Source organism: Alligator mississippiensis, chromosome 3 (genome assembly GCF_030867095.1).
Source record: "Alligator mississippiensis isolate rAllMis1 chromosome 3, rAllMis1, whole genome shotgun sequence".
In the NCBI taxonomy this organism is placed as follows: Eukaryota; Metazoa; Chordata; order Crocodylia; family Alligatoridae; genus Alligator; species Alligator mississippiensis.
In genome coordinates, this window is record NC_081826.1 from 135,528,170 (window position 1) to 135,555,409 (window position 27,240).

Consider the following 27,240-nt stretch of genomic DNA (forward strand, 5'->3'; position numbering starts at 1 on the left):
GAAGTAAACTTAAACATGTTTTTATTGTTTAAATTTTAAATGCTTCTTTATGAAAAAAGTATCACAAAACCAGCTCTGCAAAGAGCAGACAGATGAGGGCTTGACACATGTGGCCCTAAGACTGTTCACTAACTGTGCGTAAATAAGCAACAGTCAAATATTGGGGGCTTGCAGGACACTGTAGCATGGGAGCCATGTGCATTACTCAAGATCAGGGCACAGGGATCATTTGCTAGTTTCTTGCACAGAAAGTTGCAATTTGTGGACTGTATCCCCCAAATCCTAGCATTGCGTTCTTTTGCTCTGAGAGCTGTCGTATGGACACAAAGTCTCTCTGTTTGATCATACAATTAGAGAATGAGTAAGCATATACACATACTTAATAAATTATCTACATATTTGCAATTTCAAACCTTATTACCACTTTTCATTCGCTAACAGAGACCTGAAGACTTTATATCTGAAACCTACAGACTTCAGGGTGTTAAAATCAAAGTCTGGACTCAAATTCATCTTCTGAAAAGGGCTTGTTCTTTTTATACTAGTCTAAACCAGTTTAACAAGACTCAAGCACTGCAGCATTGGCATGTTTGAAGTACATGTCAAAACCGAGCCTGCATTCACTCTTAATTATACTGGATCTGAATATGTAATCCTCACACCAAGGTCCCATAGAATGAATAGTGTTTCACTTTCTTTAAGACAACAGAACTAATCTCTGGATTTTCAAAGGGCTACAACTAAATAAAAAAAGCAAAACCCTTGCAGATAAAAAACTTCCCCAAGTGCAGCCCATATACATTGTTTCCAGCATATTAGGATCAAGAACTTGTGCCTCCCCCTAGAGGAAGTAAAAATGATCACAAGTTAAAAACAAACAGTCATACTAGGAAATTAAAACTAGCTGCTAGACTAGAGGACCTTCTTTTCACTATGGAAATCAAATGCTGCTTTAAAGATGGAAATTTAAGCTCTCAGAGGGAATATGCTATACATATATATGTATGTGTGTATATATATATTTTTTTTACAGAAGAAAAATTTTCTAGGAAACATGCAATTCCCATTTCATTTCTAAGATTATTATATATAATCATTTAGTCTGTGCAACAGTTAAATAAACCCAGTCTGTATTTAATATGTGAGAGAAGCCACACACGATATATAAAATTATCATCTCTTTGAATAATCACCAAAATGGTGATCTAGGCGCTTTATTTCTCCCTATCACTGTTGCATCTGAATAATTAAGGGCCCAATACCTCATTCTGCTCCCTTTTCAAGTAGTGGGGAGCGAAACTGGGCAGTTAGGCGATAGGGTGAAAAGGCCTTGGCATGCTTTCCCCCTCCCCCTGGCATTGTTAAATCTTCTCTGCAGCTGAACCGGAGGGGGTTAGGCTCTGCAGAGCAGGAGGTGGCAGGGCTGGAAGAGCCAGTTGGCCTGTGTGTCATGTTTCATACCACCCAGTGGACTGCAAGCACCACTTTTACAGACATGACTGAATGTTCACTTTTCTCCTGCTGTGGAAATATCTGTACCTGCAAATGGACTACTGAGAGGTCTCCTTTAATCCTTTGCCCTCACCATCAGCTGTTGGTGATAGATTACAGGACAGGCTATGGTTTCTTAAAACATTAAGGCTCGTTTCTTTTTTGGAATATTCTAGGTGTGGCTTTTGAATGAATGACTGCTGCCAGCAGCAAGCATGCAGCAGTACAACAGAGGCCAGTCAGAGCTAGTTTTGCATTGTTTCATCTAAATATCATTTCAGCATAGCAGAAACCTTCACATCGGCACATCCTTATATGCAAAGCTGGTTTTACTGGCTTTGCCAGGGAGAAGTCATCTGCACGCCTCTACCTTCCAGTGCATCTGTGCAACAGTTAAACAAACAGAGCCTGTATCTAATTTGCAAGAGAAGCCATGCATTGATACCCAGCCCAAACCTGTCTTTATATGACAACTGAATTTACAAGACACAACCACTGGTAAGGCAAGGGACCAGATTTTATTCCACCTCTAGTTCAATTGGCTTCAGGTGCTTCAGCATGATCCTATTTCACCCTGCTTAAGCCACCAAAGCCTCTACTTTTGTAACACACTTTTATCTTAGCCTTAATGCCAAGAGGCAGAAAGTAAAGAGCAAGACAACCCAACCATGTTTTGTGTTGTTTTTCATATACTTGAGCAAGATGGAATATGACCTGGCTTAACTCATGTAGAACTGGAGTGTCATATAAATTCCCAAGCCAAGTCAGGTCAGATTTGTTAAGTCCAGCACCCAACTTTCCCTCAACGAAGCACATGGCACACTCGAGTATAGCAGCAAGGAATTTTAAAAACCTACTGTCTTCAACTATATGCAAACAATATGCCCATTAGGGAAAGCCCCCCCCAATTCCACAAGTCCAGATGGTTAGCTGTTGGCTCACATCTTGAATCCCAGGGGTAATATCCCAAGCACACTGTTACTCTAGATAGTATAAGTGTAGACATCACTTATGTTTACTCCTCTTGGATGCCATTCAAGATTTTAGCCTAAATTCTCAGTGGGGAAAGGGTGCCCCGCATGAAACCTCTTAACAGAGCTTGGTTTGCAGGAGATGGAAGCACAGCAAGTTGAACAGACTAAGTTTTTAGGCCTTGCTTATCTGAGTCAATGGAGAATAGGAGCTGTGGGTACCGAGGACTCTGCATCAGAAGTGGCTACCTTGCAGCATACCTGTGTGTGGCACACGACAAGTGCTTTTAATGAAAACGTAGCATCATTTACAAACTTAAAATATAATGCAGCACAGTTGTTTGAACCAAATGCTTATATTTGTGTTATTCATTTAGCCAGAGGGGAGAATGAAAGCAACTTTAATTAAATAAGCTTTGTACCGCATCTGCTTAAGCGTCATGTTAATTGGGCTTTAGAACCCGATTAAAATCTGTTTTTAAAAGGATACTGGTAACAAAGCATTATGCTTGTATTTTGAAATATTATTTTAGCAACAATATAACAAGTTTTGTTTTCATAGATGGATGGTGCAAAGCCACAGGAACAAAGAAGCCACCGTTTAAGTTGTAACCTCAGTAAAGATGAACATCTGGATGTTAAAATTGTACCACTAAAAGACTCAACGAGCACTGAAAGACAGCTGCAATGGGTTAGCCATTGACACTGAAGAATTCTTAGAAGCTAAAGAAGAGATGACACTTCTTAGCAGCTGGCAGTCAGCTGACATTAAGCGTATGAAATGAGTCTTAGCTGGTAAAGAATTTCTCACTGAAGTACTTAAAAATTGTATCAACATTTTTAAAACTTCAGCGGTCACTAATACCAGGTACTTGACCTCATATCTAGAGACCTAAATATGCAGCTTGGTTTTTCAGAGATGCTTATCATTCATAGCACCTAGTACCTTGGGAGGTGGGGGTGGGAAGCAGGAAAAAGAGGGTATTCAAAGTAAAATCCATAGTAGTTAATGGCAGTTTTGCCACTGAAATTTACTGGGATCAGACTCTTATGCAGGCATCTGAATAAGGATTTGTGGACCTATCTTCAGGCCCTACAAGAATGAAAAATGCAGATCATGATGTCAGTGGCATAAAACTGGATATCCATACCACTATTTAGATTTTCCTCTGCTTGAAAGAGAAACATACAAAATTGCATATTTCTCTTCTTTTGTATTGGGTTAATACCATAAAGAATTTCCCTCTTCTGCACAGCTCACAAAGTGGAACAAGAGCTACCACATTACGGTAAAGGCTTTACATATACACAGGAGTACTCAATCCAGTCTGCAGTACACGCTGCATCCCATCAAAAACCCACAATCAAGGTGAATTCAGAGTTTATCTCAACACAAAGTAAAAATATAAAAAACTGAAGGAGACCAATCAGCTGTAATTTCCACCTTGCTACTAAAACATCAAAGCTGATTTATTTGCCTTTCTTCATTTTTGCTGTCTTTTCTTTCCGCTTCTTCACATGCTTTGGGATTTTGTTTTTCCTTTTCTCTCTTTGGGCTTCTTTAACCATCTTTTTCCTTTCCTATGAAAAAGTGACAAATGCTTCATTTAACATAATGTTTCTTGGTGATTACAAGCAGGCAGACAACATCTGATATGTTAGCGTTACAAAAGGTTATAGTTAAACACCTTTGTTTCTATCTTTCAAACCCCATATCAGAAAATTAAAACACCAGATTGCTGGAGATGAGTCTGAACCATAGAATTCAAATCGGGGTTGACATTTCAAAACTTCAAAAGCATTTCAAGCCAGGAATTTGTGATAAATGCAATCCCTAAAAACAGATTAGGAGAGAGGCAAGAATGCATACTATTTCATCAATAAAACTAAAACAGGAACTGGATGCATGGCTTTCCAACCTCCAGACTGGAAATACTGCAATGCAGGCTGCTATGGATCAAAGGACACTGATCCATCACTTACAATTAGCTCAGAATGGAGCAGCTTGAGAAAAAAAAAAAAAAAAAAAAAAAAAAATCACCAGAGCCAGAGTGAGGGGATCCTGAACCACCACACTCAAGCAATTCAAAATCAGGCAGAGAATGATACCTCATCTAATTTAAACCAAATAAGCAATCCAAGTAGGCAGACTGTAGCTCTGGTGAATACCATGAAGAACCCACAGCCCATTCTACTCTTACAGCAAAGGCCAAGGAATATATGACAGTCAGAAATGACAAGGCCTCTCCATTCTATAGCAACGCAAGCCCCTGCCTATTGCAACCCAGGTACAGATTCACCAGAGTACATCATATCCACTCCACTGGAAATTATCTGCAGCCCCCTATGAGAATTCACAGAGCATTCCTATTCTATGGCAGGATCCTATGTACTGAATGTAGGGAAAGCCATCAAACAGATGCAAAGAGGGAGTCTACACTCTTGCTCCTGGAAGGGCTGGATTCCACACTAGCTCTGCATAAGTCACTGGCCACTAGATCTAAAATATGTCCCTCAACAAACTGAGTGGAACATGGCCCTTCACCCTCTTTCTAGCCCAAGTCTTAAAAGAGGAACTGGAGAAACTGAAGAACTGCCTTGTTCTCTGAATGTTTTGGATACTGTTCCCAACATCCCTTGGAGTTCCCTGCCCAAACTTTATTTATTCTAGCTTTTGGCATAGGTAGGAATGTGTACATTAAATAGCACTCTGTACAAACAACATAAGCAGCGAAAGGGAACAACCAACTTGGTTACGGAAATTCACTCCCTGCTCTTTTTCCACAATCAAAATAACTTAAAATAATAAATTATATGTTTCGCTGTTCCCACTATGCAGTAGAAACCCCAGCCCCCCAGAAGAAAAAGATATGATCATTTGAACAGAAAGGAGACAACACAGAGTTCCAGGCTAGCTAACCTTTTTATCGAGGCCAGATTCAGTGGGTTGATCTTTGGGGTGGAGCTCTCCCTCTTCTTTGCAGCCTGAATCGGAATCCTCTGAACTGCCACTGTCTTCTGAATCTGAGTTTGCTTCCTCCTCTACTTCTTTTTCAAGGAGTGCAGGAACCTATAGAATACACACATGGATTTTCTTGCTTTACAATTCAGTATCAGATAAAAAAAGTAGATGTAACACTAAGTGGCATAACCTCTAAGAAAACAAACCTTCAGCTTCAGTTACTTAAAATACAGTAAAAGCCCTGTTTTCCAGCATAGCTGGGGGATGGGAGGGTACTGGTAATCTAAAAATGCCGGTTACACGAGGCATAGGGGTTACCAGCCACATGTGGAGCGGGGGGTGGTGGCAGCCATTGTGTGGCAGCGCAGGGTGGTGGGTAGCACTGCTGGTAGCTGCTGTGTGCAAACTCCCCCCCCCAATATTCGGCCAGCCAGAAATTGTGGTTAAGAGAAATGCCAGTTAGTAAAAAGCCAGGTAACAGGGCTTTTACTGTAATGCACTTCTGGGTCCTGGAATAATGGAAAAATGAGAAGAAAATATCCAAATTTAACACAAAAGGTACAGCATATAATAATAATGATAAAAAAAATACTCCCGTGTTATAAAGGTCTAGTTACATTGCAGTTGCACTGTTATCAACTCCCTCCTACATACTTAAAGCATTTTTCCTTTGTAGTCTAAGAAAGACTTGTTTTTATTTTTTTAAAGATTTTACTGGAGATCATTTTATAACCTAGTCCCTTCATGTGGTTATATTTGTACTTTAGTCAAGGTCACCAGGGCTGTATTTGTGTACAGCTTCCACAAACTGAAAAGTCCTGGATGGCACTTCCAGCAGTGGGATATCTGCATCGCCTGAAATATTACTTATGCATACTTTTTATCCACTGTGTTCTGAAGCACTGTAGTGCAACACTTGCATTAGATAATACTAAGTCTTACTCTGCACAAGGCAAGGTAGAGATGTATCTTATGAACTTATGCATCACTGGTATAGTTAGCTTTTGTGAGAAAGAACTCACTTTACCAGATGCTATGCTCCTGCTCATGAAAAAAGTGAGCGCTGGCTTAGGGAAGCTTACACGTCTGATTTAGTCTAGAGAGTACATCTGTACCGCTTTCTGCCAGTCTTCAGACTAACATGGCTAACCTCCTCTCTCTATTCTGCATAGTCACTCTAGGTCAAGGGTGTCAAACATGTAGCCTGTAGGCTGGATGTGGCTTGTGGAGCTGTACAGTTTGGTCCGTGGTTTTCTAGACAGACTCCACATGCTGGCAACAGCCCCAGGTGCTGCATGAAGCACGTGGGTTGGACCTTGCATCGCATGCCCTGCATGCAGCCAGAGGGACATGTTTCAGGGGGCATGATGGTTATGGAGCTGGTATGGATTGGGCTGCACCAGAGTCAGCGTGCAGGGATGGTCTGGCGAGGTGTCACGTGCAGTATGCACCCCATGCTGGCCCCATGCCTATATGTAGTATGCACATTCAGTGCATCCCTGTGTGTAGCATGCAGCATGGGCCAAGCCCGGGGCTTGCTGTGTACACATTAGCACAGGGCATGCACTGTGTGCAGTGTCTCAGACCTACCCTTGTACTGCCTGCTGCAGGCACTGCACAGGAAGGTCAGTCCCAGTTCAGGCTGCAGATTAGTCCAGTGACCCTCATCCTGCCCTCAAAGCCTGATGGAGTTGGACACCCCTGCTCTAGGCACAACAATTACAACATAAGTCACATTAAATGCAACAGTACTAGTGATAATGCCATGCATCATATTAAGTAAGTTTTCTGCAATGGGAAATCAATTTTCCACACCCTAAATGTAGGTCTGGCCAGATGGCTCTGCCTATAACAGCCATCTAACGGTTCCTTGAAAAAGTTCGCCTCATCTTGCATAAAACAGCAATGATATCCTCTTTACCTTCTGAACACCAGATAAGTCTTTCTTCATTCCTGTCACAGTCTGGTAGAGAATCTAGAGAGACAAATATATGAAAATCTATTTGAAAAAAAAACAAAAAAAACCCCAACCCCCCCAAAACCTCATCATTTTAAAACTGGCAACCAGAGAAAATATGTTTCTTACAGCCTCAGGCATCACTGTTTCCACTATTTTCCCTCCTCTTCCCTTCCCTCCCCACCTCCTCCAAACACACATGTGCTTCTGAACACAGGCAACAGATTAGGTGTACACAAACACCCCTCTCTGAGCACAGGTGACAGATTTAATGTATCAGGTTTAAGAAACCATACATCTAGGATTATGATTTGTTTCTATAAGTCTTCATAAGGAGAAAACATCTACTGAAGATATGAGGAAGAAAATACAAGTCTTTCCCATAAAGCCAAGGAAGGCCTGGTGTTTTGGCTTACTAATACTAGCCTCTATTGCAACTATGTACAAGATAGGTTAGACACTGTTCAAACATGTAGAAAGAGTCCCCACTCGAGAGAGAGCAGGATAAAAGAACTAAAAAAGGTAGAAGTTGAGGGAGGTGGGGAGGAAGAGATTCTATGCTTCAGAGGCACTGCCATCAGTACATACCAGTGATTCTCAACCAGCATGTCATGGCACTTTGAGGTGCAATATTAGCACTATTAGGTGTGCAAACACCTACCCACAATTCAAAAGATAAACTCAGAGATTTCAAATAGGACTCCACAATATCAAAGTCATTCTGACCTGGTGTGGTCCAAGTTCTTTGTAACAAAAGAATTGCTGTATTATTTTTCTGTAGTCAAGAGAGTGGAAGCTAAAAGCTGGCATGTTCTAAGGGATGCCTTGAGTCTAAAAAGGTTGAGAACAAGTGGTACAGACTATGTGGTCTACCGTTTGCAAACACTTACTGTGCGAGTAATAAGGTAAAGAAAAGTCAGTGGATGAACGTTAACTTTACTGTGTGTAAATGAGAACAACACCTAAGTCTTCAACAGTGCAGCAAATGCTGGAAATAAGTATTCACTTGTCACATCTACACAAGATGCTGGCTGCAGTTGTTACTGCAGTCACTTAGTACTTGCATAACCAAATACTAAATGACTACGCAATAACCAGCATGACTGCACAGTAGTGTCCCTGCATGGTTGCTTGGGGACACTTACTGAACAGCAGCTTGTTACTACTGTGCAGCAGCATTTCATCACTGTCCATGCCTGGCGATACTACCGTGCAGTAGTAACAAGCTATGGTGCAGTAAGCATCTTGTGTACATGTGACCACTGATTCCCACTACTAGGTTCCAGATACCAGCTTATAAAACCACAGAAAAGTAGGGTTGGGAGGGGTGTCTGGAGGTCATCCTGCTCAAGGCAGGATCATTTCTGATTAAACGAAGCTAGTCAAGCATCTTTCTTTAAAATTTCAAGGAAAGGTGGTTCCACAACCTCTCTAGGTATCCAGTTCTAACACTTGACCACTTTCATAGTGAAGAAGTTCTTAATCTCCAATCTTAATTTCCTTTGTTTCAATTTGAGACCATTTCTCCCAATCCTGTCCCCTTCAGCTACAGAGTTTATCTTCATCTTCTTTCTAACTGCCCTTCACCAAGGACAAGTCATGCCTGACCAAGCCGATTGCCAGATGACTGGCTCTGTGGATGCAGGGAAAGCAGGGGACATGATATACCTTGACTTTAGCTAAGCTTTTGATAGGTCTCCCATAGCATTCTTGCAAGCAAGCAAAGGAAGTATGGGCTAGATGAATGGACTGTAAGGTGGACAGAAAGCTGGCTGGATCATCAGGCTCAACAGGTAGTGATCAATGGCTCGATGTCTAGTTGGCAGTCAGTAGTGGAGTGCTCCAGGGGTTAGTCCTGGGGCCAGTTTTCTTCAGTATATTAATTAATGAGCTGGAATATGTGACAAATGACACCTCACTGGGGCTAGTAGTAGATATGCTGGAGTTAGGATTCAGAGTGACCTAGACAAGCTGGAGGACTGGGCCAAAAGAAACCTCATGAGGTTCAACGAGGACCAATGCAAAGACCTGAAATTAGGACGGAAGAACCCCATGCACTGCTACAGGCTGGGGACCAACTGGCTAAGTAGCAGCACTGCAGAAAAGGACCTGGGGGTTACAATGGACAATAAGTTAAATATGAGCAAAAAGTGTGCCCTGGGTGTGAAGAAATCTAACAGCATACTGGGCTGCATTAATAGGAGTATTGCCAGATGACTAAAAGTGATTATTCTCCTCTATTCTGCACTGGTGAGGCCACATCTGGAGTACTGTGTTGTTTTGGGCCCTTCTCTACAGAAAGGATGTGGACAAGTTGGAGAGAGTCCAGCAGACGGCAACAAAAATAGTTAGAAGGCTGGGACACACACTTCTGACAACAGGCCAAGGGAACTGGGCGGATTTAGTGTGCAGAAAAGAAGACTGAGGAGGGATTTGATAGCAACTTTTAACTACCTGAAGGGTGGTTCCAAAGAGGATGGAGCTAGACTGTTCTCAGTGATGGCAGATGACAGAACAAGGAACAATAGTCTCAAGTTGCAGCAAAGGAAGTTTAGGGTGGATATTAGGAAACTCTCTCACTAGCAGGGTGGTGAAGCACTGGAATGAGTTACCTAGAGAGGTGGTGGAATCTCCATCCTTGAGGGTTTTAAGGCCTGGCTCAACAAAGCCCTGGCTGGAATGATCTAGTTGGGGATGGTCTTGCTTTGAGCAGGGGATTGGACTAGATGACCTCCTGAGGTCCCTTCTAACCCTAATTTTCTATGATTCCATGATTCAGATCATTTGAAAATTGCTATCAAATCTCCCCCCTCCAGCCCCAGGCTTTTTTCAGCCTAAATTTTTGTCTCTCCACTGGACTCTTCCTAGTCTGTCCACATTTCTTGAAATGTGAGACACAAAACTGGGCACAGCACTCCAGGTGTGGCCTTATGTACACCAGACTGGAAGAATCACTTCCCTTGATTTGCAAGCAATACTGCTGTCATACAACCCAGTAGTATATTAATTTATATACAGGATTTATGAAACCAAATGGATCTTTTTGCCAGGCAACTGAAAACTACAGTACATCCACTTAAAAAGAAAAGGTGATGTCTGCAATCACGACTGCTGAAGTGCTAGTGTTACCCGTGTACATTTTTTCTTTAAGGTAAGGGTAATGCATTGATATAGAACTAGCAGTCACCAGTAAACAGAAAGATAAGAGTCATTGGGGACTTTCCATAACAATCCATGGTTAATGAAACTGCCTTGGTTTATCTTGTTTTGTGAACTCAAGCTGTACAAAGTAATTCAGAAAGTCTACTTACGTTATCCTGCTGAACATTTAATGCCATATCCTCTTCCTTCAGTTTTATCATGATATCAACATCCCTTTCATAGTTTTTAACTTCGGTTAGGGTTCGAGGTATGTAAGCTTTCTTAAACACCTAGTACAGAGAAAAGAAACAAGTATATGTATTAATTCCCATCTTGTGCTGATTACTCCTCTTCACTGTAAGAGGCAAGGATTCGTTAGGGTGATATTGTTTATTGGACTACCTGCATAATTGAGATAGTTAGACAACCTTTTGAATGCAAGAAAGTCTTCATTGTGTGTTTTTTATAAGTTATTCTGATGATCTTCTGGGCTCAAACAGCAGCCATAATTTAGATTATCCACCTTGGAATACCTGACTGGCAAGAAATTGTCTCTCTGTTGTAGTGGGTCTATGAATACACAACCCATTTATCCTAACACCACATTAGGATCTTTTTAGAATATATGCTATTGCCTGACCAATAGGCCTGTGTGAATAGGCAGCTATTGATTTGGCTTCGGATCCAGCCGATTTGGATGCCAGCGATCTGATTCGGAGCTCTGGATCAGTTTCCTGCTTGGATTCGACTGAATTGGCTCTGCAGCTTCGGAGTCACTTTGGAGATCCGGCCATAGGGTATAATGGGGAAATCAATGAAATATCGATAACTTTGTTGTTTTTTGTCTGATTTAGATGAAACTTGCAGGGTTGGTAGCTTCTGCTGAGAGCATGATGCGTACCAAGTTTGATGCGCACCCATGTCACAAGTTTTGCCTGTCAGCAGCTAGAGGTGCAGGGCCCCAGAACCCTTGCACCGATCTCCTTGATACTTGGCAGGCTTTGTGGCCTCTGCAGGGGCCAGAGCAAAAGCCAGAGGTGAAAGCTGCAACCTGCAGAAATCTAAGAGGAAAGAAAGAGGTTTGAATGCGTACAGCACTACTGATTTCAGTGGGCACTGAGCATGTGCCACACCTGCCAGACCCGAACTCCCAAGATCAGGCATTTTGCTTAGAAGAAGACTAGCAGCAAAAGGCCCAAAACATGTCCTCGCTCTACATCCTAGGCTGGTACAAAGTGCCCACTGTTGCTAAACCCCCTTTATTTTAATCTGTTGCTTTGCTGTTGAAAATTTTAGTAATCAATTCAGATAATAGCCTTGTCCTATGCTTTGCATGCCAAACATTTCCAGAACAGCATACATCTTCAATGATGCAAATGCAACCAATCCACGTTAACTACCGCTACATCAAAAATAAAAGGAAGAAAAACAACACATACTAATTAGAACTAAACTGAAATCTAGGGAAAGGGAAAGGAGAGCAGAATTGTTTTTTTACATCAATATGAATAATGAGGGGGCAGGGGAAGGGAAGTCTATTTAAGTCCAAAATCCTCACTGTGCTTTATTCTTTGAGATTATGTAAATATGATTGGAAGATTTTTTGCACTCTGCCTCTTCACTGTTAGTTTGGTCTCTGGTGATATCTTACTTGCAGAACCAGTTGAACAACCATGCTAGATTAGGAAATATTGTAATGATATAAGCAATGCTGATCAAAAAAGATAGATAGGAAGGAAGATATCGTAAGAGAGGTTTTGAATGAAACATCATTTAATACCTTAAAACCTCCTCAATTAGTTTAGGACCTACCAATGTCTTAAATGTAACATTCTGTGTATAAAATAAAGCTTTAAAGAAAATGTATAATGTTGTAAAAAGGATAAAATTAAAAGTCATCTCATGGAAGGGAAAAAAAAAAAAAAAGATTCTTTGCTTACCTCCTCATCCACTTTATCTTGACTGGACCTTTCTTCCTCTGTCCTTTGGGATGCTACTTCCATTGCCTATAGAAATAGAACAGGCATTATAAAACCCTCACTCTTTAATCACATATCTCATCCTGGAAAATTCATCAAGCTGTCCCTATCTGCATTTCTCTGCTTCCATTCTACCCACCTGCAAGCTGTTCTCTGCCACTCAGGCAAAACACCTGAAGTTTTCCAACTGTCATGCTTTTAGCGACACCTAATGGTGAACATTTCTGAACAATACATCCACTTAAATCCAGTACTAGCTTACAATCTATTACTGAGTACAAGAGGACATGTACCCAGGGCCACTGACACGTGGGCAGCAGTGGCTGCAGCAGCGGCTGCAGCAGCAGCAACAGTGGCAGCAGTCAACTGCAACAATGGCTCTGGCTATTTAGATCTCCCTCCCCCTTTCAAAAGGTGGCATCCAGGGATGCGTCCCTGGTTGTTCCCTATCAGTTATGCTACCGTTCTCTACACTACTTCCAGTCCAAAATAGGATCAAGTTACAGCAGTCCCTGCAATAGAGTAGGAGAATAGGGCCCTGGTAACCATGCTCCCATGCATGCGTGGGTGGATCCAGGACTATAGTAGAAGGCTGTGTGGTACATGCATATGGTACCATGCAATGGTAGCACAGTTAGGTACACAAATTATAATTCACAGAATAAACCCAGATATTTCAAATAAGAATCCAGAGTGTTAAAAATATTCTAACCCGTTGTGATCTTTTTGAGCTCTCTGCGGCAGAAGAAGTGCTTTATTATTTTTCTGTAGTTAAAAAAACAAGTGAAAACTAAGCTAGTATTTTCCAAGCGCTGCCTTGAATCTAAGGAAGTTGAAAACCACCCCATTAGTGCCTGATGGAACAACAAATGAGGCCTGGGAGAGTTTAAATGCACCCTTTGCTTGAATCTGAACAAGGTTAAATAAACAGCAAGAAAGTAGGTGAGGAAAGACATTGTGCCACTTGCATGCTCAGTGACAGCGAGTAACTCAGTCCAGCCAACAATACTTCAGCTGCCAAGATAGAAGCCAGCACATTCACTTCCTCCTGTGATAAATGTGTTCCTTTCCCCAGCTGGATCAATCAGCACTGAGCTGAACTTGTTGCACTTTAAAAAGTTTGCCCCACTCAGACTCAACACCCCTCACAAACCAGAAAGGGACACATGAACTGTAGTTTGTGTTAAAATTAATGTTAGGCTCTTTGTAGGGTGCTGCTTCTTTATGCAACATACTGTCTCCAGACAGGAAGCACAGTTCTGGATTAAAACAAAATGGGTGACCTAGACCTAGGTTTCATTTTATTCCTTAAATCTCCATGCACAAGTCCCAGCCTTACCCTTGATAGATAAGCATCCAAGTTCTCACTTGTGATGGAAGGATCTGTAATAAATTCAAACAGTTCTCTCACAGTCATCACTGCAACATCGTACTTCTGGAAGAAATCTGCCAGGAACCAGGAAAATAAAGTTAACATATATGTCACAGAGGGATGCATGTGTGCATTTAAGTAAGGTTAGATATAGGGTAATGTTTCTCTGGTTTTGGGGAATATGCTAGGAAGCTTATAGAACCCCACTAGGGTCATTTATCAGATAGTTCCTAGCCATGTGAAATGCAAAACTGCACATCTCCCAGACTCAATGAATGTTGAATAAGGCTTGAACATTTGGAATTCCCTTCTGCTCCTAGTGAAACTATGGAACAAATCCTAAAAGGACTTAAGTGGGATCAGAATAGATCACAAATCAATAGAAAAGTAACAGGGAAAAAGCGATGCTTTCACAAAGGATTTAGTGGTTTTAATAGCACTGAGATTAAACTTTTTTGATACAAGATAGTAAAGTTTGCAGGTCTGGACTTCAACCAAGAATCATTAGAGACGTCTTCTGAGGAACATACCAAGTTCATGCTAATGTTTCATATAACATATGGTACAAATCCTGGGCTAAAAGGTAGTTTGCCAAGGCTTATACTTACTTGGCTGAAGATGCCAATCCTAACTAAATTTGAAGTTTGAAGGTGGAAATAAAGTTCCACGTACAATTTAAAACCAACGTTGTCTAGGGAGTAGCCAGACTAATCTTATCTAAGGCTACTACTCCAAGTAGATAAGAAAACCTAACACAGTTTTTATTATTTTGGAATCAAGAGCTCTAGATTTTTGCATTTCTTTTGGTCTCAAACCAACACAGCTACCACATACATCTCTGAAACATGGTGTGTAGCATTTAGAGACAATAGAGTGGGTGGTGCAGATGCCAACGGAAATATTCACAAGTCCATGCAACAGTGGGTGTGAGATGTTACTAACTCACTTCCCTTTTCTTCTCCCCCATCCCAAAGTAACAAAAGGTATTTCCACAGAAGCAATTCAGCTTCAATGATTTTAGGCTTCCTTATTTTAAAAAATAAATAAATAAAATAAAAAAGGGTTTCAGCAAGGAAAAAATGTTTGCAAAGAGACAGATTTCTTGCCCTCCAGAGCCAAGTTATACTTGCAACATGAAGATGCTAATTTAAATATTGTTGTGTAAGGAAAAATGTGCTACATTAAAACCTGTACAGATATTACCATGGTGAACATTAACAATATTCTTCTTGTTCTACTAATGCTGTGTCATATTTTAAAGAACATGAGGGAGAACACAGTTAACATTCCTTAAGAAACAAGCTATTAAGAGGAATTGAACAATAGGTTACTCACCATTGATATTGGCACAGTCCTTCCTGAGGAATTCTAAAGCATGTGGGTGGTCGTGCTCCACTGACTGGGATACATCAATGATGAACACCTCCCCATTGTGGTATCTGGATAGACACCAAGAGGAATAAGCACAATTGTTTTTTTTTTAAACCCTATCATTGGGGGAAAAAAAAAGAATGCTTCAAACCTGGGAGCCTGGAACATAAATCTAATGTTTTGCTATTTAATTCACTTCATGTTTTAGGATTTCTTTTCCAAATAAATTACTCATATGATTGGAAGAGAGCACAAAAAACAATTTTAGAAAACAATTACCATAGCTCACTTAAAAATCCTTGCTTCTCACATTTTTCTGGCCCATCAGTTACAACATGACCCCAAGCACTACTATAACTCACTTATTTATTCCTCAGCCAGTGGAAAACCCCCCACTGAATATCATATTCAGTTTAGCTTGGAAAACATTTGTTTCAGAGAGATGTGGGTAAAGGTCTGTACATATTAAAAAGCAGATCTATAAAGGGAAAAAACACCCTCCTTTAAAGGGATATCAGTATTGCACAGCTTTAGATTATGTAAAGAAGCTGCCAATACCTACACTTTAAATATTACAAAATAAAGGAAGGTTTAAAAACATACAGCATATTAAATTCACTGAGGTCAGCATGAACAAGTCTGGCATCCTGGTACATTCTTCTCATGTACTGTATGATCTGCAGATACAACTCCCGGGCTTTTGAGTCAGATAACTGAACATTTTTCAACAGAGGAGCAGGCCTTGGATTAAAAAGAGAAACAGAATAAATTCTTCCATCATATACTACCTACACCTGTTCTGTTTTTTATCCACAATACTTAATTCATCCATTCTAACTGTGAGCAGCAGCACCTCAGTGATTTATCCAACCACTTAATATATTGGGCTTGCTTTGCAGATGAGCATTAGCTACACAACTCCACTAAAGATAATAAAATAACAATATTTGACAGCAGCAGAGAAGCTGCATCACTATATTGTGTTAAGTTTTTACATTAACAAATGCCAAATTAACTTTTCTGCATGGTATAATCAGTGAGCCTTTCCAATTACGTGGCTAAACATACCACAACCTGCACTACCTTTTCTGGACTTTATAATTAAATCTTCACCAGCCGTAGTCAGAGAAGTACAGAATGACCCTACCCAGCCCCTTCCTAACAAAAGGCGTTTCACTTGCTCTTCTGATGCAATGATCAGGCTTTAGAAGGAGGCAGACCCTTTGCAACAGCTATCAATAAACTTTATATTTTATATCTCAGTTGCATACAAGGATAACACACACAATTCATCATTAACCTATACCGCGTGCTAGACAAACTCAGATTTTTGTAAACCTACCTTTATTTAGGCCTAGAGAGAAGAAAAATAAAAAGTTCTCAATGCTTTTCTGAGGATACTTACATGTCGCCTTTACCGATAAAACCCATGACAAGCACGTGACTCCTTAGCATAACTGGCTCTGGGCAAGGTATCTGTGCTGTATTCAATCTATAAAATTGTAACAACAAAAAACCCATAACTATCAGAAGAAAGGAGGACTCTGAGCCATTATGCAGAGGCACGAGGTAGAGCATACTGTAAAAGTGGCATCAACAAGCAGAAGAGATGCCTGCAAAGGACAGCGCCAATGAGACATGGGAACAAAGAATCCCCTAGCATTACACTGAATAATGAGGAACTTTTGAAAAAACTTAATAGGAAAACACTGTTCCTGCAAAAGGTTGAAAGAGCCAATAACTGATTGATGAGGGCAGAGTGCTGGCATCACTCAAACAAGTCATTGGTGAAACTGGCCCTTGACAATAACATTAGCTCTCATTATCTCATCTCCAATCTTCCCATTCTGAGGAAGGTTTTGGCAAGACTTGGAGTCCTCAGACTCCAAACTCCCACACCATTTGGTTTTAACCCTGCTTATGGGGCAGAAACAAGTCTCACTGATGTCTTCCATGGGGAGAGACAAAAACTACTTTCATGCTGATTTTTTTAAAGCCAGACCCACAGCCCATTAGTGTGTGCAGGCTCATCCCACTGATTTTTACTGGCTCTGGATCAGGTGTTGAGAGCCATCACCTGCCTCTGAAATCCCTGTCCGGAAGGTGATGGATGACACTGCTGCAGACCCTGGCAGTGAACAAGGGTCTCTTTCCTGGGCACTTTCCTCATCTGGGGACCATGAGTGTAGAAAAGAGGGAATGCTCCTTCACCTTGTGGACTCTAATGCAAGCTTGATTCTTCCACAGGCTTTGTTCAGTGCCTATGAATCACTATTCGCTTCACACTTTAGACAATAAGGTAATTGCTAAAAACAGGCTTGTTGGATGGAAAGCCTAAATGTATTTCCTGAAAGTATAATGTTACAAGTGTGCTATTCCCAGCCTAATAAGAAAAGAGTATGAATTTCAAAGCCCAATATCAAGTGCTGAACCTTGTAGTCTTTCCTCGTGGAATATGTCTCATTACCTATCAGAAGCCAATAGGAATCTTGCCCAAGTAAGGGTTGTGGGTTTTGGGCCACTGTGCAGGCCAGATACAGTCTTGCCAATTAGAAGTGTAAAAGGAATCTTTTAAATGACTATTAACAGCCACTGAATGAAAAGTGCCCCTGGTCACCCAAGCTGGGATTGGACAGCAGTTCTGAAGATGTTATCACCTTATCATAGAATCAGGGTTGGAAGGGACCTTGTAGATTTTCAAGTCCGACCCTCTGCCTGGGCAGGAGGAAAACTGGGCTCAAATGACCCCAGCCAGGTAGGTAATTGAGCCGCTTCTTAAAGACCCCCAGGGTAGGAGCCAGCACCACTTCCCCTGGAAGTTGGTTCTTGTCCTACTGATCCCCAGTTTATGGGGGATATTGAGCTGACATCACCTCATAACTACATTAATTCCTGCCAATAGCAGAAAGCAAGTAATTTGTCACAGGAGTTAGCTGTATTAGTCTGAAGTCAGGCAGAAAGAGGGTAAAGATGTACCTTATAGATCGAATGAATCAGAGATGCATAAGCTTTCTGACAAAGCGAGCTCTTGCTTCCAAAAACTGAAGCAGGTGCAATTTAATTGGGCTAACGCACATCTCTATTCTACCTCCTGTGACAAAAGTCGTCAGTCATAAAAATTACCTTATTAAATTCCTCATCTCCTTTTCTGCCCACGTCTTCACCATTTTTCTCGGGTTTCCTTTACAATATCCGTGACGAAATCTTAAAAACATTAAAAAAAAAAAAAAAAAAAAAAAAAAAATCAATCACAGTTTCAACATTGCTGGGTTATTTTGTTTGTGTCCCGAGAGAAACGAAGAGAACTGTAGGACAATCCAGCTAGTGCTGGAGAGAGTTAGTACTGTACTATGAAAAGAACAACTCCAACTTACCTGAATTCTCCACTCACATATTTATCCCGATCTTTAAACATCAGAATAGAGGTTTTATAAATTTTTATTGCTCTGTTTTCTCCATCTGCTGTAGTGGCATGATATACATTAGCCTAATGGGGTAGAAGGATAGAAACAACATTAAGATCCTGAGAACAATTTAAATGTTAAGAAATCTGCTCAAAGTGCAGATACCAAAGCCTAAGAAACATTCACAAATTCACGCAACAGAAGAGTAAGATGTTATTAACTCAGTCTCCCTCCCCACTTCTTAAGTAACACAGGGGATCTCCACAGGGGCAATTCTGCTTCATTGATTTTAGGCTTCCTTATTTAAAAACAGGATTTTAGCAAGGAAAAAAAAAAGTTTGCAAAGAGACAGATGTCTTGCATTCCAGAGTCAAACAGAGACCAGAGTTATACCTACCACATGAAGACACTACTTTATTTTTTGTAAGGCAAAATGCACTACATTAAAACCTGTACAGATATTAAAGTTGTGAACATTAACAACAATAGCAGCGTTAACAATATCCAATGTTCTACATGTTCTACCCAATTAACAAGATCCAACCTGTTTGATATACAGTTAAGAACAAATTATAGAAGAGAAAAAAAATCTCTGGGCCTCAATCCAGCACCCACATGAATGAAGTGATGATGATAGTCAACATGGTTCCACACAAGTATAGGGTATCTTTCACAGGGAGCGGTATGGAGAATCAGGCCACAGAATGGCACAACAATGTTAAATGCAAGTAGAAAGCACAAAAATATGTATGTAGAGAACTTCACTTATCCACAATTACAACAGGCTTCCCAGATACAGAAAACTGGAAAAGAGTCATCCTAAGACAAGGAGTTTCCCTGGCCCCTGCTGGTTCTCAACTCTTCAAGCTCAATCCTGAAAATCTCTACTTGTGAGAGTGGGCAAACTGCCTTAGAAGGAACCATGTGCATGGGTGAGCACTGCAATGATCAGTAAGGAGGTCTGTAGAATTATTAGAAGCAGCGTTTGGCTCCGATGATCTAAACTCAATGGAGTTTTGCTATTAATTAGCCTTTGGCTTCAAGCATTAACACCTCTGTGCAGACCGCTAACATGAGAACTGTGCAAAACTGATGTCCCTAAAACATGGCCTATGAGATAAATGGTGTCTTATGCCAATCCACTGTACTCATAATGAATGAATTGAACACATGGGGAAAGAAAAACACCCAGTCCAGGGATAAGATATCAAAAAACTGTAATTTGTTCCTGGCGTATAAATTTAAGTATTTGTGATGCAATTTGATAGTGCTAGTATACAGACTGTATTTTTGCAAAAGTGGTAAACAGTTAGTAATTTAAAGAAATTCACAGTAATACTGAGTTATTCAATCTTTGTATAGAAATGGAGACTGGTTCATGTGCACGAGAACGGTCAGCTCCCAAAACTGCTGTAATGTGAACTAGCTAACCAAGAAAGGTAGTTCTGCGACAAAATTCATAAGGAATAAAAATTAAGAATTTCAACAGGACAAATGTTAGATGGACTTCAAGTGCTTGTAGAAGTTCTACAAGTTCTGCTTATTAAACAGCATGGTATTTTGAATCTCATCACATATGATTAGTGAAAAGTAGAAAAAATGTTAACTTGATCAATATAATTTGTAACTTCTTGCTAGTCAAAAAAAACTTAGTAAAATGTTTGCTACTAGCATGATTTTATCTCCTCCTGAGCACACTACAATTTTCCTGCACAATGAGAATAAGACCACAGCATGCCATTTGCAACAAAACTCACTTCTTTTCCTGTGCTGATGCAGCCATTTATCTCTGATATGACACCTCTTGTTAGCATCTTGAACAGGATCATTCGGGTCCTTGGATCCAATACCTCAAAGTAAATAATTTTAAAAAGCCAGCATAACTACTTTAAGTTTTCTTATTAATACCATTCTCAATCTTGACCTGAAGGACCCATAGCATCATAGCACTGACTGAACCACATGATAGCAGCTCAGCGTTCTACCAAGACAATATGCTGTTACTTCTTTAAAGTGCTTAAGAAAAACGTGCTCCTTCTCATCTGTGGTGCTTGATATGCACCCTTAGGTCTATCTTAACATTATAAGAGAGCTACTTCCAACCTGCACTAGCAGTAAGCATTACATTTCAGAGAATCCATGATGTAATAAACAATCATAACAGCACATGGCGATCAATATAGGGCAGAAGCATCAAAGGTCTGACCCGCAAAGTCCTTTTATCCAGCTGTCAGTACTGTCTACAGGTTTCAAGTGGACCTGCAGGCAGCATGTAGGGTGTGCCAGATGGCTCCATGTGCCACCCTCTTCAGCTGCTCCTGGATTTCATTGCATGCAGTGCCCACTCCAGTACATGTCCACTCCATGCCGTATCCAGGGCACATCCTGGAGCAACCAGAACAGGCACTACATGCAGTGTGGCCCTGGAGTGCCTGGAGCTGGTGCAGCATGACAGTCTGAATCCAATCCAGCCAACAGATTAGGCCCATACCACTTGTCTGGCCTGTGGGACCATAGGATTTTGACATCCTTGATGTTTTACCCTAGCCTTAGGGGCAAAGGTAAGTGGATGAAAAAAAGAGGGGAGGGGATGGGGAAGCGGGGAATGACAATTTCATCATTTTCATGGAAAATTCCATATCTAAAGGAGAGCTGAAAATGAGATTCCAAGTCTACAAAATTACAAGATCCCAGCTGAATATTACAACAAAATCATAATATGAAGTATAAAGACACTCTCCAAAACAACTGAATATGAACACAATCTCTTTTTTTTAAATATGCTTGTTCAGCTGGGCAAGAAAAAGAGAAACATGGAATGTAATGAGGCTCTCCTGGAAGCCAGAAAAAGCTTTAGCACCAAGTGCGGAGTACCCAAAATTTCAGCACAGGTATTGCTTCAAACAAAAACAGCTAATATATTTAAGCCTTCTTACCTGTTCTACTGTTGCTCTATCTGATTTATCTTTGACTCGATACCTAGAAGGGAAGAAATATAATACGTGATCCTATCCAACTGCTTATTACTGTGATAGACCTGGTTTCTCTTCTGTCAAAGAAAACATAAGGCCGTGACAAAGGAAGAGGTTTCAGTGCATACAAAAGCAAGGGTGCTTCACCTACGCAAAACAAAATTCAGGAGAAAAACAGTTGTTGTTGTTGAAGTGGATCAGCTATGGTAGGATGTGTCCACAGCTGATCCACTTAATTTGAATCCACTTAACTGGGAAAACACACATTGCCTGATGCAGGACAATGGGCAACCTGTTCCCCTTGCTTGGGGATTCCCTGAATCTCTCACTGCCCGTTGCCTCCTTGGCATGACCCGGGCTGGGTCCCATACCAACCTGTGCCTCAAGCGAAAGCAAAGGTTGATACAGGTCCTCATGCGGGGCAATGCAAAACCTGGGGAATTTCCAATGTCTTGGGCCTCCAAGCAAGGACTGGCACCAGGTCCCGTGCCAAACTGTGCTTCACACAGAAGCACAGGGCCATCTGGATCTCAATGCGGAGGCATGCTTACAGAAATGTGTCCCTGGAGATCCTGGGGCGAGTCTCCAAAAGTGGGGACCACCCCCTTGAATAAGGTGCCGTGAGATTCCCTGGGGCCTGGAGCTCATCTCTGCAAGTCGGGGGAGGGGGGAAGCTGGGCATTTGCTCCAGCCCGAAGGACCGAATTCTGGATAAGAATTCCTGGGGTGTGCAGGATCAATGAAGTACAATAAAGCAGCATTATTTTTCACTACGTTTCATTACAGCCATTGATGTGGTGTGACAAATGGTAGGGATGCCTATTTGCTTGCCATCTGTGCTGCCATAAAAATTAGGCAATGTCTGTTTTTACCCTCAGTATCCTTTGTTGTTGAAGAAGACTTGTTTCTTCCTTCTAAGCACCTTCTGAGCATAAGTGGGAAATTTCCTTGCCTGCTTGGTACCAGACTCATATGTCTGAGACACACTTGAGTGCTCATTCATTTGCCCTGTCATCAAATGAAGAGGAGTACCCACAGCTTCCTCAATAATTTTCCTAACCTTACAGCTCAAGAAGCATAGTTTAAGAGGAGGGAGAAAGGAAAGATAAAACTGGCTTATTATTCTAGCTAAGGGGGGGGGGGGGGGGGGACAATAGTATTTTCTGTTTTATCACCTGATCCCACGGCCATCAATGTTAACAAAATTTACTGTTTACTTTGACAAAAGCAGGATCAAGTCCTGACAACGATATAGGAAATTAACCCAGCAAACAGTCACATTTTATAGGAAAAACATTAACATTTCAAAATGTAATGCAGAGAATGGATAGAGACTTCTCACAGAAATTATTTTTAGTTTATCCAGCAATGTGGATCAAACTATAGCTCTTTTGAAAAAAAGAATTTAAACATATACGAGTTCTGGAAAATTCAAGAGAAAAGTTGAAACAGCCACCCAGGTTACTCACATGTCTGCTTCCTTTTGTCTAGATTTTTCTGTGACTTTGTTTATAACAGAGTCGTCCAGATTTAGCCTATCTGAAAAACACACACAGAAGTGCACATCAAAGGTTTTCTACATTCAAAATTGCAGCTGCAATTCTGTTGTCACCAGAGATCGCTCACACACGTTATTCAAGGAACAGAACAATACAGATAACAATCAAGTTTTTCAAACATATACCATAGGGGCACATATTAATTTAGCATCCTGTACGCATCTGAGATCTAATCCAGAAATAAAGGACAGCAACATGGCTATTGTTTTGAAGATGAAATGATGCCTAGAGATGCTATCCATCAGACAATGTGTTACTCCTAAACCCCTCTGTCCTTCTCTCAGAAGTTATGCATCTCTGGCTGTTTTCCCAACAGCCAGCATAAGCAATAACACCTTCTGTTAAGTAATCGAAGGGAAGCTGTGATTTCCCTTCTCAACAATTATGATGTCCATCGTGTTGTGGCCAAGTGTGTAACAGCTGTTGTGTTTGCCTAAAATAATTCAATGCACTGCTCTAATTCCTCATTTTGGATTACCTGAAGCATGAAAGACGCTAAGTAAAGTAAATGTACCTAGACATAAATTTACTGGTACAAAATACAATAGTATGCTATACAGCAACATGACTACCATCACTGCATGGACATGTGCATGGTAGCTGGATGGACTGCAAAACAGGTTGTTTCTTGGGTGAAAATAAAAAAGAGTTACCTCATAGGGAGGCCAGAAGGACACATATAACCCTCCGGCTTTGAAGGCAGAGAAAAGCTTCACAAACAATATATTATGCCAACATGAAGTCTGAAGGTAACACCAGATATTAAACCTTTCAACTCTCTGGGAATAGTCAGGAAGCTGTACTTCCTACAACTACTCAAAATTGGTCAACAGCAGGTCAGAGATACCTAGTACCATAAAACATGATAGGATTATACTCACCTAGATTAATTTTATGCTCAAATTTTCTTAAAGCCTTGTCTGTAGGAGTGGACATTTTTGCTGAATTGCAACTAGGGGTCTGTCTATTTGCCTGAAACAAAGGATTTGTTATATAATTCACCTTCCCTAGATGGCCTTTCTAAATATATACAGTAGCTTTGGGGGAGGGGGAGAATAAATCAATATTATAATCATGTATCTAAACCACCTGTACACTTAACATTTGTTTGTAAATGAGGATATCAGGAAATTGACAGGGAATATAATTAGAATCGATATAATCTAAGAAAATCCAGCATCTGGGGAGATTAAAAATTCATAATAGCCAAGTGCCACCCCAGTAGGATTCTTTTTAGTTTGGGGCTAAAAAGTGAACAGGAACACGAGGATCAGGAAAAACAGGAAGCAAAGCACCCAGGGAGATGGAGGGAACACTAAGGGAGAGATGCAGAGGGCACAAAGAGAGAAGAAAGAAGCATGCCTGGCTTGCCACAGATAAACTGATTCCCATCCCTTCCCCACCAGCACTTCAGCACAAGCTCCAAATTTCAAATGCTCATTAACTCCCAATTTCCAGGAACTTTTTTCCAGAGCTCAAAAACCAGTACCAGACACATGCCAAACCTGCTACAACAATGACACTATCCCTGCTCCCAAATACTCTGATGAGGTGCTTGTACTCCAATAAGAAAAGGAGACATTTTCTACTTTCACTGCCAAAGCCCCAAAGTGTAAAGGAAACTGGTTTTGAAATTGTACTTATAACTGAGTGGTATGGCAAAGACAAATTCCCTTCTAAACCATTCACCTCTGATGTGTTTCTCAAAAGTTTTTTGCCTATATTACCATCAGTCCAAATACAATATTGCTTCCCTATCCTGGGCAGGTTAAGCACACTGTTTTATTTCTAGTGGGAAGGAAGGGACAGATATATAAGGAGGGTACTGAAAAAGAGACTGGGTTCATGATGGTTTGAAAAGGAGAGACTGAGGCTCCAGATGGTTACCAACCAACAGATTCAGGCAACTGGGCTGAGGGACTGATACCACTGGGACGTGGGAAGAGAGTGGATATGGTTTACCAGGTACACTCTGGGCATGTAAGGAAGAGAAACATATCAGAAGAGCACTTTCTTCCAAGTGTCAGGAGAGGACTGGATCTGCATTTATTCTTGGGGTCATATAAAACCGGCATTTTGCCCCCGACAGTCCCATTTGTTGTTAGGGTCTCATTAATGTCTTTTGTACCTGTGGGTTGCACCCTCCAACAGTAGCATGCCGCTTGGTGAGTCTCCCAGCTGCATCATCCCAGTCCCAGTCTTCATCCTCCTCATCGTCGTCGTCGTCATCCTCTAATTCATCAGTGTCCACTTCCTCATTCAAATGTGGCTGCTGATTTTCAACCTTTATTGCCTCTTCTTTAGTTGTTTTGATGTCCTGTGTATATTCACTTAAAAAAAGAAAAAGCAATGTACCAATCTACACACAAACTGTGTTCTACTGCAATCAGCAAAAAATCTATAGCTATCCAACCTATTATCGCACTGTATTATGCCATGTTAGGAGCTTAGCTGAGAAGTTCTCCAACAAGACTGGTCTAGAGAAGAGGAGACTGAGAGAGTATTTAGTGGCAGCTTTCAACTATCCAAAGTGGTTTTCGAAAGAGGCTGGAGCTGGACTGTTCTCAGTGGTGGCAGATGACAGGACAAGGAGCAATGGTCTCAAGTTGCAGCAAGGGAAGTTATGGTTAGATACTAAGAAGAACTTTCTCACTAGGAGGGTAGTAAAACACTGGAACAAGTTACCCAGAGAGGTGATGGATTCTCCATCCTTGGAGGTTTTTAAGACGTGGGTAGACAAAGCCTTGGCTGGGGTGATCTAGTTGGGGATGGTCCTGCTTTGAGCAGGGGGTTGGACTAGATGCAACCTCCTGAGTCCCTTCCAACCCTAATTTTCTATGATTCTAAGACTTTACTTGGGGCCTCCAGGAAGCTTTCAGGGATAACCTGGCCTGAACTACTAACCCACCATGCTCTATAAGCAGTGACCCTGGAAAGGAGTCTTCTGGGAGGTACAAGCCCTCCTGCACCAGAGCCTGATCACAGTAGTCTGTCATGTTTCCAACAGAGCCAAGTGTGGCCCCAACCAGGCTATGAAATAGGGGGACAAGAAGGGAACATTCTCCACTGCCCTTCCCCAAAACCTCTGGGGCCTGCTACACCTTCCAATGAAAGCAGTATAGAAACCAGCTACAGAGCTGTTACACACTGTCAAGCAATAACTTCAGAGCTGATTAGCTCATTTTATAGCCAGGCTTTGCATGCGATTGCTATTCTGCACGTGCAGCCAGGCTACATTTATTGTGCAATTTGCCAGTGAATTGTGCGGCAATTACTTCACAAGTCCGGCCGAGCTACATTTATCGTGATTCCTCAGCAAATGTTGTGCTATTTTGCATGTGCAGCCAGCTGGACTTCATTGACCCATTTGCCAGCCAACTGCGTGATCGTGACTCGGCACCGGGGGGGGGGGGGGGGGGGGGGGGGGCGGCACATTTGCCACAGGATTTGCTGACCACTTGCACGATACATGTAACGTATAGCAGCTGTGCGCTCTATACCCGACAAAAAGACTTCTGGGGTGTTACCTACGCGCCAGCAAAACAGCATCTTTTCCTTGAGACACGCTTTATTTTGTTTAGGACTTTCGCTCTGAGCGTTTCACATTCCCCCCCCCCCCCCAACCCTGGCGTGGCCCCTTTAAGGCCCCTCGGCCGGGATCCGTTAAGGCGCCCCAGCCCGAGAAGCGCCGGCCCTCACCTATCAGAGGACTCCGCGTCATCGAACTGCCCCGGCACGGCCCGGCTCATCACCGCCGCGCGGTAGTCCATGGCCAGCGCCTCGCCTCTCCGAGCTACCAGCGCCTTCCGCGCAGACTCCGACGCGGGACGACACGCGCGAGGGCCAAAAAGCTGCGAACGCCGAACACGCTTTTTTTTTTTGCCCACCCTCCCTTACAAGGGGCGGAGCTTAGAGGCCCGGAAGGCCCGTGGCTGGTGCAGGGTTCTGTCAGTCACCGGAGGGCCCGCCCATTGCGTCGCAACGCTGCTCTGCGGTCGGCCAATTGGTGGGTGCTGCCTGTGGAACGCTATGGCCGGGAGCTGGGCTGTCCCCAGGCCCGC

General features: G+C 41.8%; 2 protein-coding genes across 2 annotated transcripts in view; one reads left to right on the forward strand and one right to left on the reverse strand.

The window, feature by feature from the left end:
• Positions 1–3,931, forward strand: part of LOC109284041 (uncharacterized) — a 50,263-nt gene extending 46,332 nt beyond the window's left edge. The window contains exon 3 of the mRNA XM_059724450.1: positions 3,025–3,931. Within this exon, the coding sequence (XP_059580433.1) occupies positions 3,025–3,074 (50 nt within the window). The 3' untranslated portion in view covers positions 3,075–3,931. The remainder of the gene's footprint in view (positions 1–3,024) is intronic.
• Positions 5–26,963, reverse strand: RIOK1 (RIO kinase 1). Its single transcript, XM_006270914.4, has 17 exons — positions 26,879–26,963; positions 25,308–25,509; positions 24,061–24,151; positions 23,090–23,159; positions 21,585–21,627; positions 20,406–20,498; positions 18,619–18,731; positions 18,368–18,448; positions 16,650–16,736; positions 15,848–15,985; positions 15,209–15,312; positions 13,841–13,947; positions 12,463–12,528; positions 10,693–10,812; positions 7,346–7,399; positions 5,383–5,532; positions 5–4,043 (listed from the first exon to the last, which is right to left on the reverse strand). Exons 1-17 carry the CDS (start codon positions 26,947–26,949, stop codon positions 3,933–3,935), a joined length of 1,701 nt encoding a protein of 566 aa, XP_006270976.1. The 5' UTR covers positions 26,950–26,963; the 3' UTR covers positions 5–3,932.
• Positions 26,964–27,240: the final 277 nt, after the last annotated feature.